The 13,718-nt window shown below is 34.3% G+C and overlaps 1 protein-coding gene across 4 annotated transcripts; it reads right to left on the reverse strand.

Moving 5' to 3' along the window:
- Positions 1 to 6,660: 6,660 nt before the first annotated feature.
- LOC107897480 (protein SCAI) lies at positions 6,661 to 12,872 on the reverse strand. Of its 4 annotated transcripts, XM_016822964.2 has the most exons (10): positions 12,135 to 12,872; positions 10,999 to 11,211; positions 10,669 to 10,911; positions 9,701 to 9,767; positions 9,390 to 9,593; positions 9,150 to 9,241; positions 8,011 to 8,193; positions 7,781 to 7,917; positions 7,257 to 7,443; positions 6,661 to 7,165 (listed from the first exon to the last, which is right to left on the reverse strand). In XM_016822964.2, the coding sequence occupies exons 1-9, from the start codon at positions 12,624 to 12,626 to the stop codon at positions 7,257 to 7,259; spliced, it is 1,818 nt and encodes a 605-aa protein (XP_016678453.2). In that variant the 5' UTR covers positions 12,627 to 12,872; the 3' UTR covers positions 6,661 to 7,165. The 4 variants fall into 4 exon arrangements, 3 of the variants coding, with proteins under 3 accessions (XP_016678453.2, XP_016678443.2, XP_016678461.2); XM_016822954.2 differs by having other exon boundaries at positions 6,661 to 7,443; XM_016822972.2 differs by having other exon boundaries at positions 6,661 to 7,443; positions 9,390 to 9,581; positions 12,135 to 12,871.
- Between the last annotated feature and the right edge of the window lie 846 nt (positions 12,873 to 13,718).

Consider the following 13,718-nt stretch of genomic DNA (forward strand, 5'->3'; position numbering starts at 1 on the left):
CATTTTCATGCGAGTGCCCTAGGCGGTCATTCTGGTGTTCACGTTACGAGGAAGCGACTGTCGAGCTTGTTATATTGGAAGGGCCTCACCATAGATGTTAAGAAATGGATTCGCGAATGTGTCGTCTGCCAAAAATGCAAAAGCGAGACAGTAGCTTCTCCTGGTCTCTTACAGCCGTTACCGATTCCTAAACGAGCTTGGTCAATGGTTAGTCTCGACTTCATTGAAGGGTTGCCAAACTCAAGTAGAAAAAACTCTATTTTAGTGGTGGTCGATCATCTCACCAAATATGGTCACTTCTTAACCTTGTCTCACCCCTACACCGCTAAAGATGTAGCTCAAGAATACTTGAATCATATTTATAAGCTCCATGGCATGCCCGACTCCATCATTTCGGATCGGGATAAAATCTTTATTAGTAGCTTCTGGCAAGAGCTATTTCGACGAGTGGGCACTAAGCTTTTGCTATCAACAGCCTATCATCCTCAAACGAATGGGCAAACCGAGGTTCTTAACCGATGCCTTGAACACTACTTGCGATGCATGTCTGGTGAAACACCTGCACATTGGTCTCAGTGGCTACCACTTACGGAGTGGTGGTATAATTCCTCGTACCATTCGGCAATCCAGCTCACTCCATATGAGGCTTTGTATGGCCAGCCTCCTCCCACTCACATACCCTATTTGGCTGGAGCTTCGTCTGTAGCAATGGTGGATAGAAGTTTACAGGCTCGGGAAGCAGCAAGGAAGCTCTTACAGTTTTGCTTGAAGAGAGCTCAAACTTGCATGAAGCACTTTACGGACAAGCATCGTTCAGAAAGAAGCTTTCAAGTTGGTGATTTGGTTTACTTGCGGTTGCAACCCTATCGGCAGCAGTCACTCAGGAAAATCATCAACCAGAAATTGTCTCCAAAATACTATGGACCTTTTCCAGTGATTCAAAAGTGGGGGAAGTGGCTTACACTCTTCAGCTTCCACAAGAGTCTCGTATTCACCCCACGTTTCATGTAACATCCCTATCCCGTAACCGTCGCCGGAATAGGATGAGGCGTTACCAGAAATTAGGAATCAGATCAGAAGAATAAAATTTTAAACCTTTTTTTTCTTTTTTTTTCTTTTTTTTTTTGAAATAAAATCTAAACTTCTATAAGTAAACATTCAAAAGATGCCATTTTCATATGGCTTATATACAATAGCCAAAATATCATTCTACTATATTGTCTATCCTATACATGCCATAAGCTAAGTCTAATTACATAGTTGCCGTAATGGTAGATAGTGTGACGAAGTGCTGATGATCCCCGAACTGGTAGTCAGAATCCACAACCTATAAACCAAAACATGATCGAACAGAGTAAGCTTTTGTAAGCTTAGTAAGTTTTAAGCAAAACAAAGTGTTCTCATTCACTATCATTGGTCATTCATTTCAACTGTTCGATGAAGTTAATCTAGAGCTTCATCTCGAACTATAATATCAATAAACGCATCACTTGGCTGTCACATATATACTTTCGAATAATAATGACCTAGATGGTCAAATATTTCCAAAGCACATTCTTCATCAATTTTCAACTTTCAATAATCCTTTCCACTTGTTCATAATCACATCCATATTTTTAAGTATTTCAACATGACAAGTACTAAATTACCGTAGGCACATAAAGAACCAAACATATTCCTTATCACATATACGTAAGCTTACAAAACATAATCCTTACCTTGTACTGGCACATCTAGCTGAACCCAACCCATACTCAAATCATAAGGCTTTTGGGCAGAATATGCACTAATACATAAGAATATTTCATCACATACTTCATTATACAAGCATACCATTACCAATTAGATCATTCTCATATTTGGAGTTATAATATTAATCACATTTACCTACCTCTTTGATACTGATAATTCACCTCGAAATCACTCCACCGATGAGTAAGTAATACGTACCTGAACATCTTAAATACATAATACTTATTTGATGGTAACTTATTGCAGATACTCAATATCAAAGTCTTACTTGAATCCTAGCATTTAGCCGTCGGGTCTTTAAAGCTCGGATATAGTACGAGCACGAAGCCTACGGACATTAATCAGGATAATATTCTCGCATAAAGCCTGCGGGGTTTTAACCCGGATATAGTACTGACACAAATGTCCTTCGGGACTTATCACAGTTATACACTTCCACTTCCATCACATTGACCATTCGGCCTTATCATATATATATACTTTCACATTCATCACATTGGCCATTCGGCCTTATCACATACATACACTTTCACATTCATCACATTGGCCATTCGGCCTTATCACATACATACACTTTCACATTCATCACATTGGCCATTCGGCCTTATCACATACATACACTTTCACATTCATCACATTGGCCATTCGGCCTTATCACATATACATACACTTTCACATTCATCACATTGGCCATTCGGCCTTATCACATACATACACTTTCACATTCACCATTCGGCCTTATCACATACATACACTTTCACATTCATCACATTGGCCATTCGGCCTTATCACATATACATACACTTTCACATTCATCACATTGGTCATTCGACCTTATCACATATACATACACTTTCACATTCATCGTAACAAAATTGACTAGGTATACTAGTCATTTACGGCTCATAGCTTCACTTTAGTACGGATTTGGTACTTGATTACCAATATTTAATCGATAGCTTATAAGCAACTCAAATAGTTTTATCAAGGTTTACAACATAATCGTAAATTCAGCACAAGCTGTTTTTTTTTTCTGAGCAACAGTCATTAAATTATTCATAAATGGAGCTACGAAACTCCAAATGAAGTGCCGTAAATTTTCCCTGAAAATAGACTCATATATCTTTTATCCATAAAATTTTCATAATTTTTGGTTTGGCCAATCAATACCAGATTTTTCTTAAAGTTTCCCTTGTTTCACTGTTTGACTATACTGACCACTCTTCACTACGAAACAAATTTATCATTATACAGAACCCAAAATATGTTCTTGTTTATTTCATTTGAAACTAGACTCATTAGGGAGTCTAAGCATATAAATTTTATCTTATAAGAATTTTTGTACAATTTATAATGATTTTCTAAAATCACGTTACTGCTGCTGTCCTAAGCAGATAATTACAATTTTGTTCTTAAATTTCCAAGTTCAAACACTTAAGAACTTACCATTTGTTTTTAGAACATATCATGGCCACATCATATCTTATTAAATCAACTCATCATGTCCTATTATGATTGAATTTACTCAACGTTTAATCACTTAAAACTTACCTCGGAAGTGGTCGACGACTAGATATCCACGGCTATTCGTTTACTTTCTCTTTATCCAAAATTGCCCCTCTATGCTCTTGAGCTTAATTAACAAAATTTAAACTATTTTAATCACCTTGTTATATCATTAAAAACAACAAGGTAAATCTTCTCAATGAAACTCATACATAAGGCAACACCTCGATACATCTGCACACATTCGGTATTTCATTAAAACCATCCCAAATACATTTACCTAGGTATCACCATGTCGCCTTATATACATATACTAGCTATGTGGTCAATTTTACCAATGACCTATGCATATAACTAATTACACCTTTAATAATATTCACAAAGCCGATTATCCACATGACTACCTTAGCATATTATTAGTTAGCTTCTTATCCAAATTTGCCATAAAGAAAATTAACTCATATACCCTCAAGTGCATCAGCAATTGCATCCAAAGGGCACTTTAAATGCATGTTATGAAAGTAACCGAATGCACATATATTTATACCAAGACATCATATACTTCAAAACCAACTATCAAGGCATAAAGCCGAACCTTCAAAATCAATTATCAATACACGTTCAAACATGCCTTCCTACAAATATACAAGTTCTCCAACTAAGTTTTATCCTTGTATACGAACATTATTCATATGGCCGAATACACAAGGTTACAAATATACATAATTCACATTCGGCATTACCATTTAATTTAACGAGTTCTTGCATAAAAATTTCAAGCTCATATGAAACAAAATAACACGATCCTGTTCTCCCTTGGTTAAACTAAATCATGCTTTAAGGTTTAACACATTTGACCATTAGAGAGTTAATCAAATTAGCATTCAATTATTCTATACACCCACCATTAACCGAATCTCATTTAATCAAATTTATTTCTTGACAATTTCATCACATTCGGTCATAGGTAATTTAACCCTATAAAGAGTCAAATTTTACTTCAATTCACTAAGGTGAGGTTATTATAATTTAACCTCTATTTCCGAATGCCCCCTTCTCCATAAAACCATCAAATTTTCAAATTATAATAGGTTCATAACTCATTTAACCACTAATTCCATGCCAAGCATAAAAAGGCCATTGGTTTTACACCTAACTTACAAGACCATAAAACATAAATGTTTAATGTTCATCTTTAACACAATTACCACACTTCAAACTAAATTTTCAGCTTCATATATCCCACACCAGATTTTTCCATGCTCAATTTCCATGGCCGAATGATATCCTCAGCAATTAAGTCATATTAAACATAAATTTTCCCTAATTAAGATTATAAGCTCATAATCACTTACAATTTCATCTTCTAATTCTATCAAACACTCCATATTCCAATTCCATTTTCAGCTATCAAAATTGACATTTCCTATCCAATACCGAACATGCCACATAACCAATTCAAGAGAATAAATCCATGGGTTTAAGGTAGCATCAAGCTAGGAACTCAAAACATCAAATTTAATATCAATTTAACAAGTATTCACCTTGAATTTTAGCCCTTCTGTAGACCGAATACCCAAAGCTTCTTCTCCTATTTGTTTTCTTTAGTTCCGGCTCAAATGAAGGCTATGAAGCTCACCTTGTTTTTATCACCATATTCACTTTTATTTTATCAAATTTTAATTATAACATATTATAAATATATAATTTATTAATTTAAAACACATAATGCATCATAACAACCCCCACTACCGTGAACATGGATAGAAAATGGTCAAATAAGCATGCAAATCCTCCACAATAATAAACCTTAAGGTTTGGTCACTTTAAAATCTATCTACCACCCTTTTAAAAATTTACAACTAAGTCCTCTTTAATAAAATTTATGTATTTTATAGTATAAACTATTAAATATTACTTACTAAATATAATATACACATAATGCCAAAATCATAACATCATTACCGTCCACTAATATTAAAAGTGGGCCATTTGACATGCAAGTCCACAACTTTAGTGGTTTAACATTTTAATCACTTGGACATTTGCCTATCATATTTTTTAAAGTTTCTCAAATATGTCCTTTTTAGCTAATTTCACATCCAAATGACAAAATTAAAGCATGAAATTTTCACACATACTTATTCACAAATAATAAGCATAGAATATAACAATTAATTATTTTTGTAACTCGGTTTTGTGGTCCCGAAACCACTTTCCGACTAGGGTCAAGTTAGGGGTGTCACATTTCATGTCTCCCAGTTGAAGAAACATGTCGGTTCTGCACCGACTCAAGTTCACTTACCATTGGTGGATGCTCATGGTGCTTTACCAAAGGAACCAGTTAAAATTCTAGACAGGAGGATAGTCAAGACAGGGAACCAAGCCACTACAGAGGTGTTAGTCGAATGGGCCGATTCTTTTCCTGAAGATGCCACTTGGGAGTCCCTTGCCGTGCTTCAATCCAAATTTCCTCATTTTCATCCTTGAGGTCAAGGATATTTTTTTGGGCGGGAGTATTGTTATGAGCCAAAATGCAAGCATAAAGAAGTCAACTTTTTTAAATAAAACAGGGGGTTTCTAGTTTAAATGAAACGGGGAGTTTTAGGGATTAAATGAAACGGGGAGTTTAGGGATTACTTAAACGGTGTGTTTTGCTTATAGCAGAAACACCACCACGTTACTTTTCTTGTTAAATTGTATGAGATGCATGGGAAGCGGTTATCAGAATATTGAAGGAAAAAATTTTCAGATCTCTCTCTCTTTTCTTCTCTATTCTTTCTCTTCTCTTCCTCAATTCTCTACTCAAAATTTCGAGAGTGTATCAGATGATCGTAAGACAAAGGGAAGGGGAGGGAGAGGGACGGTGTTGGGTGAGGGAAGGGGGAGAGGGATGCGGGGATTTTTATTTAATATTAATATATAAATTTAAATTTATTATTATATTTTTTAAAAATATTTATTTTTATATATTTTATAAATTTATTATTATATTTTTTAAAAATATTTATATATTTTGTATATATTTTAAAATTTTTCAAAATTAAAATCAAAATAAGATCATTTATAAATTTTAATAATATAATATGTAAAAATTAAATGTTAAAATTATTATTATACTAAATTTTTAATTGTCAAGTTAACTTGTATTTTTAATAAAAAGTGATTAAAATGATCGAATTATGTAACAATACTTAAATTACAAACTTTTTTTATTTTGGGCGTCTAAAATAAATATTTTTATAATGAATTAAATAACCTAAACAAGTTTAAATATGCATACATAAAATTTCTATTTGGAGTGCAATTTTGTTTAAATAGATAGTGCTATTATTTTAGATTTCACTTTTGCAAAGTGGAAAAAAAGGTCCAACTTGATAAAAAATGAGAAAGTACTACACGTATTGAAACGATTCCTCAATTGCCAATCATATATTCGTTTTACCTACTACCTCTTCATGAACCTGTTTTTTCCAAGAGTACATGTAAATCAAACCGATCAAAAAGGGGATAACAAGAAAAAAGAATTAATCCCACTAGCCTACCTCGCTTTTTCTCTTTACAAAAGAAAAGATCCAAACCAAAAAACGAAATACTAAAAAGAGAAGGCTCTAAAATGCATCACAACAATTACCTCATACATACATCAACCGAGTCCTAAAGGCTTTACCCAACTATCATCATACGCACCTTGCAAGTTATCAAGCACCCATCTCAACTTAGTAGCAAAGCAGGATATAGTTTCAGCAGACAGATCGATAGACCAGTGATGTTGTGCGTAGGCAATTAGAAGCTAAAGCAAGCATGGTCGATCAAATAGCCTCGACAATGCCTGTCTTAAGCCTCACTCAGCAATCATATACCTTTGACTGCCCAGAAAGTCCAACTTGTGTTGAAACTCCAGGAGCTACACAACCATAAGATCTGATTCAATGCAACTTCCTACGAGGAATGCAACAATGTTATTTTACAGATTTCATCAAATTATATGGTCCTACTTATGAATCCTCAAAGTGAAAGTAGTTGGAAACTTTCAGGTGATCTGCAAGCTGTCTGACACAAGACTGCACGACATCAGACTTCGGAGAGAGAGAATTAGGAAGTTGTGGTATGCAAAGAGGTAGATATTGATCGCTCCCTTCTGGAGGCCAGATGGCAGAGAGCACGGCCCGACAGAATATGAATCTGGAGAAAAGTCGCAAGATACATTCATTTTATTTGTTCTTATCCAAATTGTAAAGACCAAGTTCAAAATGATGACACCAATATATTCATTCTAACACCTATGCTTAGCACCGTCTCCCCATCACCTTCATTTGAGAACGATGAGTAACAATGACCCAAACCAGGGCCAACAAGTGCAATAGGTTGTAATAACAAAAAGCGAAAAGCCTTTACTCTGTCCTATGATATCACACAGTACACTTTTGTCTCGGCATGCTTCCATTAAACCAAGAAAAATTTATTTAATTATATTTACACAAAAATAAGCTATTGAGTATAAAGATTAAAGATAAAATACCTAACAATAAGCCGCCTTAAAAATGGATCAGATAAAACCTGCGCCCAAACCAGATCCAGGCTAGGTGATTTGCAAAGAATTACTTCCCACTTGGAGAAAGCGGTAGATAGTATGCTTTCAGCACTATTTAGGACCTCCTAAAAGCAGTAAAGTCAAAGCAAGCGAAAGTAAGACCCACAGGAGCAGAAAGCATGTAATGTTAACAAACTCATAAAACTTTGGCAGTTTACCATATCACTATCAGACAAGGAGAACCCAACCATTTGGCAAAATGCTAGCAGAGGAGCAGTCAAGAAAAGGGTAAACTGACTTCCATTCTGAGTAATATCAGCACTAGATGGGCCCTTAAAAGTTGGTCTCAATGGTGAAAGCAGAAGAGCAGCTTTCTCTCCCCTTTCTGCACCATGTAAGACCTGCAATTCGGAGTAATTATAGTGTAACCAACCACTTAGACAAGAATTCAGATGAAAGCAAGACGAGATACTGCATAGTCTCCTATCACAAACACAGTTAACAACACGTTTAAAGAAGTTATTAGCAATTTAGCAGACCCCACAACTCTTCCAAAAATAGTAAAAGAACCTAACACCAGTAGTACACAAAATTGTTCCAAGCAGTTAATTTCTCAGACAAGACCCTCATAATTACTTTTCATCTCAGTTTAATATTGAAAGAACATTTTAGATGGGAGGTTCACCTCTGGGGAAAGATAATGAAACCTTGGAAGAGGAAAACAAAGCCTAGACATTTCATGCAAAGGTTATGTTTATCCCTTCTGTTTAGTTATGTCCATTAATTTCATCTAGAAAAGGCATCGCAATAGAAAGTACTTTACTTGCACATTGCAGCAAGAACAATCTAGGTCATGACCACAGACCACTCCATAAGACTTTCAAACCTTCAAATTTTTTTTTTCCCCTCTTTTCATCTTAACCAGAGTAAAATTCATTTTCCCTTTTTTAAGTTGATTATCCATCGTCAAAAAGCATTGTGATAAATTTAACTTGACCTGCAAGTTACAACAAGAGCAATCTACTTCATTACTATCACAAACCAGTCTGGAGATTTTGGATTTCTTCTCAAAATATTCACTTTTCTGTTTTCATCTTCTCATCCAACTCTTTATTGTGAATGCCATCATAATCACATAGAAGATATAAGAAAAAAAGAGGAATATAAGTTATTTTAACTTAAAAACTTACTAAATTCAAAACAAAAAAAAAAAAAGACATTTCTTTCAAATACACCACGGCAGGATACTATAACATGTCATCTTTTGAATACTGCAGAAAAATCAGGCACAAACTACAATTATAAACAGCAAACTAGATCTATCCTGACAAGCATACACAAGTTATGACAAACCTGCCTTGAATGCATGGCTGCTGTCACTATCAATGATCAAGAAAAGAGGTCTTCGGGTGAAAGGAATTATATCACCAGGATAGAGGTTACTTGAACCTGCAAATCCCAGAGAATCATACCTAAGATAAATTGGAACAAACTAAATAAAATTCATGTCGCACAAATTTAGGAGTCTTGGTCCACGAACACTCAGAATAAAAGCTAAAGGTAGCATATGGTATTAGATATGGCTACAGCTACCTACCACCATTTCCTTTAGGACCTAACCACAAGTAATCATTATAGTAGTCACTAGGCCCTTTCACACCATTGATGTGGGATTCAGTTGCAGAGCAATTCTGTTCAAGAGAACTGTGAGAAGTGAGCATGCTTTTTCTTGTTCGCCTAGATCCTCCTGAAGTTTCTACATGAGAAGTATTAATTTGACCAGGCGTCCCTGCATATTTATCTGTGTCAACAATTGATGAGGAAGAAACACATTCAAATATTCAGAAATATATATAGATATATATATATTTTTTCCTCAGATAGCAATGGCATGGAAGCAAAATTTACCTGATGCTGATAAATAAACAAGCATAATACTCTCTGGAGGGAGCTCCTCACAAATTGTTGCCATAACCTGCCCATCATTATTCATTAAACATCATCTCTGATGACTCCATCCATACAAAAGTTAATGAAAAGTAAATAGAAAGCACAGGAGAGCAGATATAGTATTTTTTAGCAGGGTAGTAGCCAACTAATAATGACCAGATTAATCTAAATATGTATGAAGCTTTTATAGAATTACATATTATTAGTTATTGGTTTATTAGATAATATGCGGAATGCCCTACAATATAACAGTGTCTTTATCCAGCATTTTAGAATGGTTACTTAAAAAGAACTGGTCACTTAAAGACAAACTCACTCAGAAAGGTATTGAACTTTTTAGATAAGCCATGAGAACCGAGGCGCATAGGAGTAAATTAACATTAGGTATCAAATTCTTAAGGAAAACACATGCTTTCTTTTTTGCTTTTCGTTTTTGCTTATAAACAATATTATATCCATGATAAGAGTATGTTGTTGCTAGACTAAACATGTAATCAAACAAGCCATAAGAAGAGTATGCCATTGTTAGACAAAAAAACGCAGTGTCTCTCATCACAAATAGAACACACAGTTAACAAGTTTAATGAATCCATTTGCAGCATATCAGACTTCACACCTCTTCCAAAAATAGTTAAAGAACCTAACACCTAGCTGTGAACAACAACCATGTTCCGAAGGGTTCAATTCTCAGAGACAATCAAAATTTTTTATTTTCTTTTTCAACTCAGTTTGATTACTGAAAGAGTATATTAGATGTCGGTTCACCTTCCTTGGGAAGATACAAGAAACCTTGGAACAGAGTTGTGTAAGAAAATGTCTAAAAGCCACCTAAAACAATCTTAAAAGAAGCGCACTAGCCCAATTATCTCCTGCTAGCAGAAAAAATTTTACAGTAACAAGTTCAGTTAACAGGATTTATAACTCACTGCTATCAAATGTGTCAGAGATGGTCGATACAGGATAGCCTTCCTAGGATTTGGAGGTAGAGCGGGGTCAGTCATGTCTGCAGCCAAATTCATATCAATTAGTCCAGAAGCTCCAGAATAATCAACTGCAACACCATTCTCCTTTGGTTCAGCAGGATGCTTCTGGTAAAATGATCCACTAGGCTCCCATTCTAAACACTGCAGCATTCTGTATACATCCAGAGTAAGTTCTGCGAACTTTACCTGAAAATGACAAGAATAAAAGATTTAGAAAATCCCAATTTGAAGGTTTCAGTACGACTTTAATGTGACCAAAAATAAGTCTTTCACCTCATTCCGGTGATAACTCATCAGGATAGCATCCCGAAACTTTAGAACCTTCTTTGCATGGAATCGAGCTACATATGGAACAGAATTTGGATGACAGTTGAGCATAGCACAGTACCGAAATGGCCTCGAACTTGGAATGGTAAAAGTAGTATCAATGTTTATAAAGCGGAGAATTTCTTGCTCTACTAGCTTCCATTCTTTAAAGTTTGTTTCCTGGAAAATAATAAATAAGTAATCGTACGCACTGATCAGTATCTACCACATGCTGTATGAAGTTAATAAGCTTCCCTCTAAAACTATAACTTCCTTATAAATTACTCAAGCATCCTCTAATATACTGCACAGCACTCAATAATGTGTTCGCATTCACCAATTTAAACAAATATACTGAAAATCTTCCATTTCAAATACTGTGGTTACCTACTCGGTGGGAAAGAATAACTTTTTTTTTCTTGTAACAGTGAAAGTGCAAAGAAAGAATCTAAGTCGGCCTAAGAAATACAAAAATCTTTCAATTCTTGCACAATTTTTTTTCTAAAAAAAAAGTAACAGAATAAACTTAGACATAAGCATAAATAACATCGGAATTAGCTCAGTCATCACTACCAAATAAATTAAAAGGTGATTAAAATAGGAGATAATTCACTTTAAGGAAATCAAAGACAAAGGGCCCAACTGTATTTCCTTTTTATTTTTATTGCAAAACAGTGAAGAAGATATTACAAAAATAAGGAAAAAAATTATGGGGCAGAGGAAATAAAGCTGAGTAATGCATTAATTTTCCCAAATTTAGATTATTTATGAAAATTTAGATTATACTTCTTAACGAAAGTTTCCTGAACCCGATTCTTACTATTCATTTGGGAAAAAGGAAAACTATTTTGAAATTAATTTATTGGTAATTAAATGGTAATCGATAATACTCAATGAACTCCCTTTCATGTTCTTAAAATTTTTTTTTTTTTAAAAACAATTTATGTCTTCTTAGGTAAACCTAAATTCTATTCTTACTATTTATTCATAATTTCCATTAGCAGCTAAAAAGCGCAGAACAAAACTGAAAAAAGCACCATAGCCAACAATAGCAAATAAAAATTCAGCTTGAAATTCTAGAAATAAAAAAAAATCGTTTTTACCCGGAAATTAGCCTTGCAATCATCAATAAGAGCTCTAAGCTTTTCGACGACAACTTTCACCATCTCGGTCCGGTTCAAAATCAACGAAACCAGCAAAAACCGGGCATAAAATCTCAACTCCTTAAACCGAACTCGAAGATCCTTCACTCCACACCCTTCGAAATACCTTCTCTTCAAAATCGCTTCATAGAAAATGTAGGCTTCGACCAGAAACCTAGCCTCGCTCGTCCTCATGTACTGGCCGAAATACAGCTGGCCGATCCGACCGGCGATTTCGCCAATCTCCCACCGGTTCAAACCGGCTTTGACAAGCTCGGCTCGGTGTTCTTGCTGGTACTTCCATAACCGCATATAGGCTTTGAAGACTTTCTGGAAATAGTGTTGGCCTTGTGCTCGTCCGTACGACGGTAAGTCCCGGACTCGTGCGAATTTACGGTCCGCGCTCTCGACGAGAGCTCGGAAGGTTTTGGGAACGACGTCTTCCTCCGCCATGTACGAAACAAAAATCTAATACTGATTTCAATAAAAAAAAACAGTCAAGAGACTCAGCGGCTCGTTAGGGGGATCTGAAGACGGTTACGGTGGACATCGGAAAATGTTTGAGAGAAGTCTAGAGAGATAAAGAGAGATACTGTGTAGACTTTGTTGAGATCAGCTGTAGTTTTTATGGGTGTCAGCGTAATTTTCCCTTTCTCTTTTCTTTTCTTTTCTTTTTTTTTCTTTTTTTCCTATAACTGATTTTTGGATTTGTAAGGTTTTATAAATTCAGTAACTTACAGTGATAGCGATGGTAATTAACTCACTGATTTCAGTGATTTGGCGATGTGTCATCATTACTTTCCTGTGGCGACGAAGAAGGACAAGTATTTATTATTAGTATTTTGTATGAGTAAAATAGTCTAAAACAATACACCGTCCGATTATAATTGGGAGAAGAAATGAGAAATCAACGGCTCCTATTAATTATGCCATGAATATTCTTTAATATTATTAACTGGTACACCTACCATTTGTATAAAAACAATAATATTAAACTCATATTTTTTAAAATAATAAAGTAATAAAAATTAAAATAATTTTATTAATTAGAATTTGATTTGTATTGAACACTTAAAAATAAAATAAATTATTTATATAATTCCTCTTTGTTTTGAAAGTTTGGTGTTGTAATATTTTTTTTAATTGAGTTGGATTGTTTAATTAGAATAATTGAATTAAGAAAAAATTAAAATTAATTAACTTATGAATCAATATAAACCAATTAAATAGATAGATGATTGATTACATTACCTTTTATTTTTCAATATATTTAATTTTTAATGATTTTATTAATTAAATAGTATAAACTAATCTGGATGCATTGAAAAACATTAAATATATATAAATGAGAAATCCAATTAAATTATGTTTGACTTCCCAATGATTCGAAAATTTATATAAAAAGTGGAAATGAGTTAATAATCTCTTAATTATGATACAGTATTAAATAAATTAATAGTTCTTTTTTTCTTTTTTCTCTTTTTTTTTTTGTTAAATCCGCATCATGGGAATTGTTCTTTCGTTGGTTTTCTTACCAGTTTGGTT

The sequence above is a fragment of the Gossypium hirsutum genome, chromosome A11, assembly GCF_007990345.1.
Source record: "Gossypium hirsutum isolate 1008001.06 chromosome A11, Gossypium_hirsutum_v2.1, whole genome shotgun sequence".
In the NCBI taxonomy this organism is placed as follows: domain Eukaryota; kingdom Viridiplantae; phylum Streptophyta; class Magnoliopsida; order Malvales; family Malvaceae; genus Gossypium; species Gossypium hirsutum.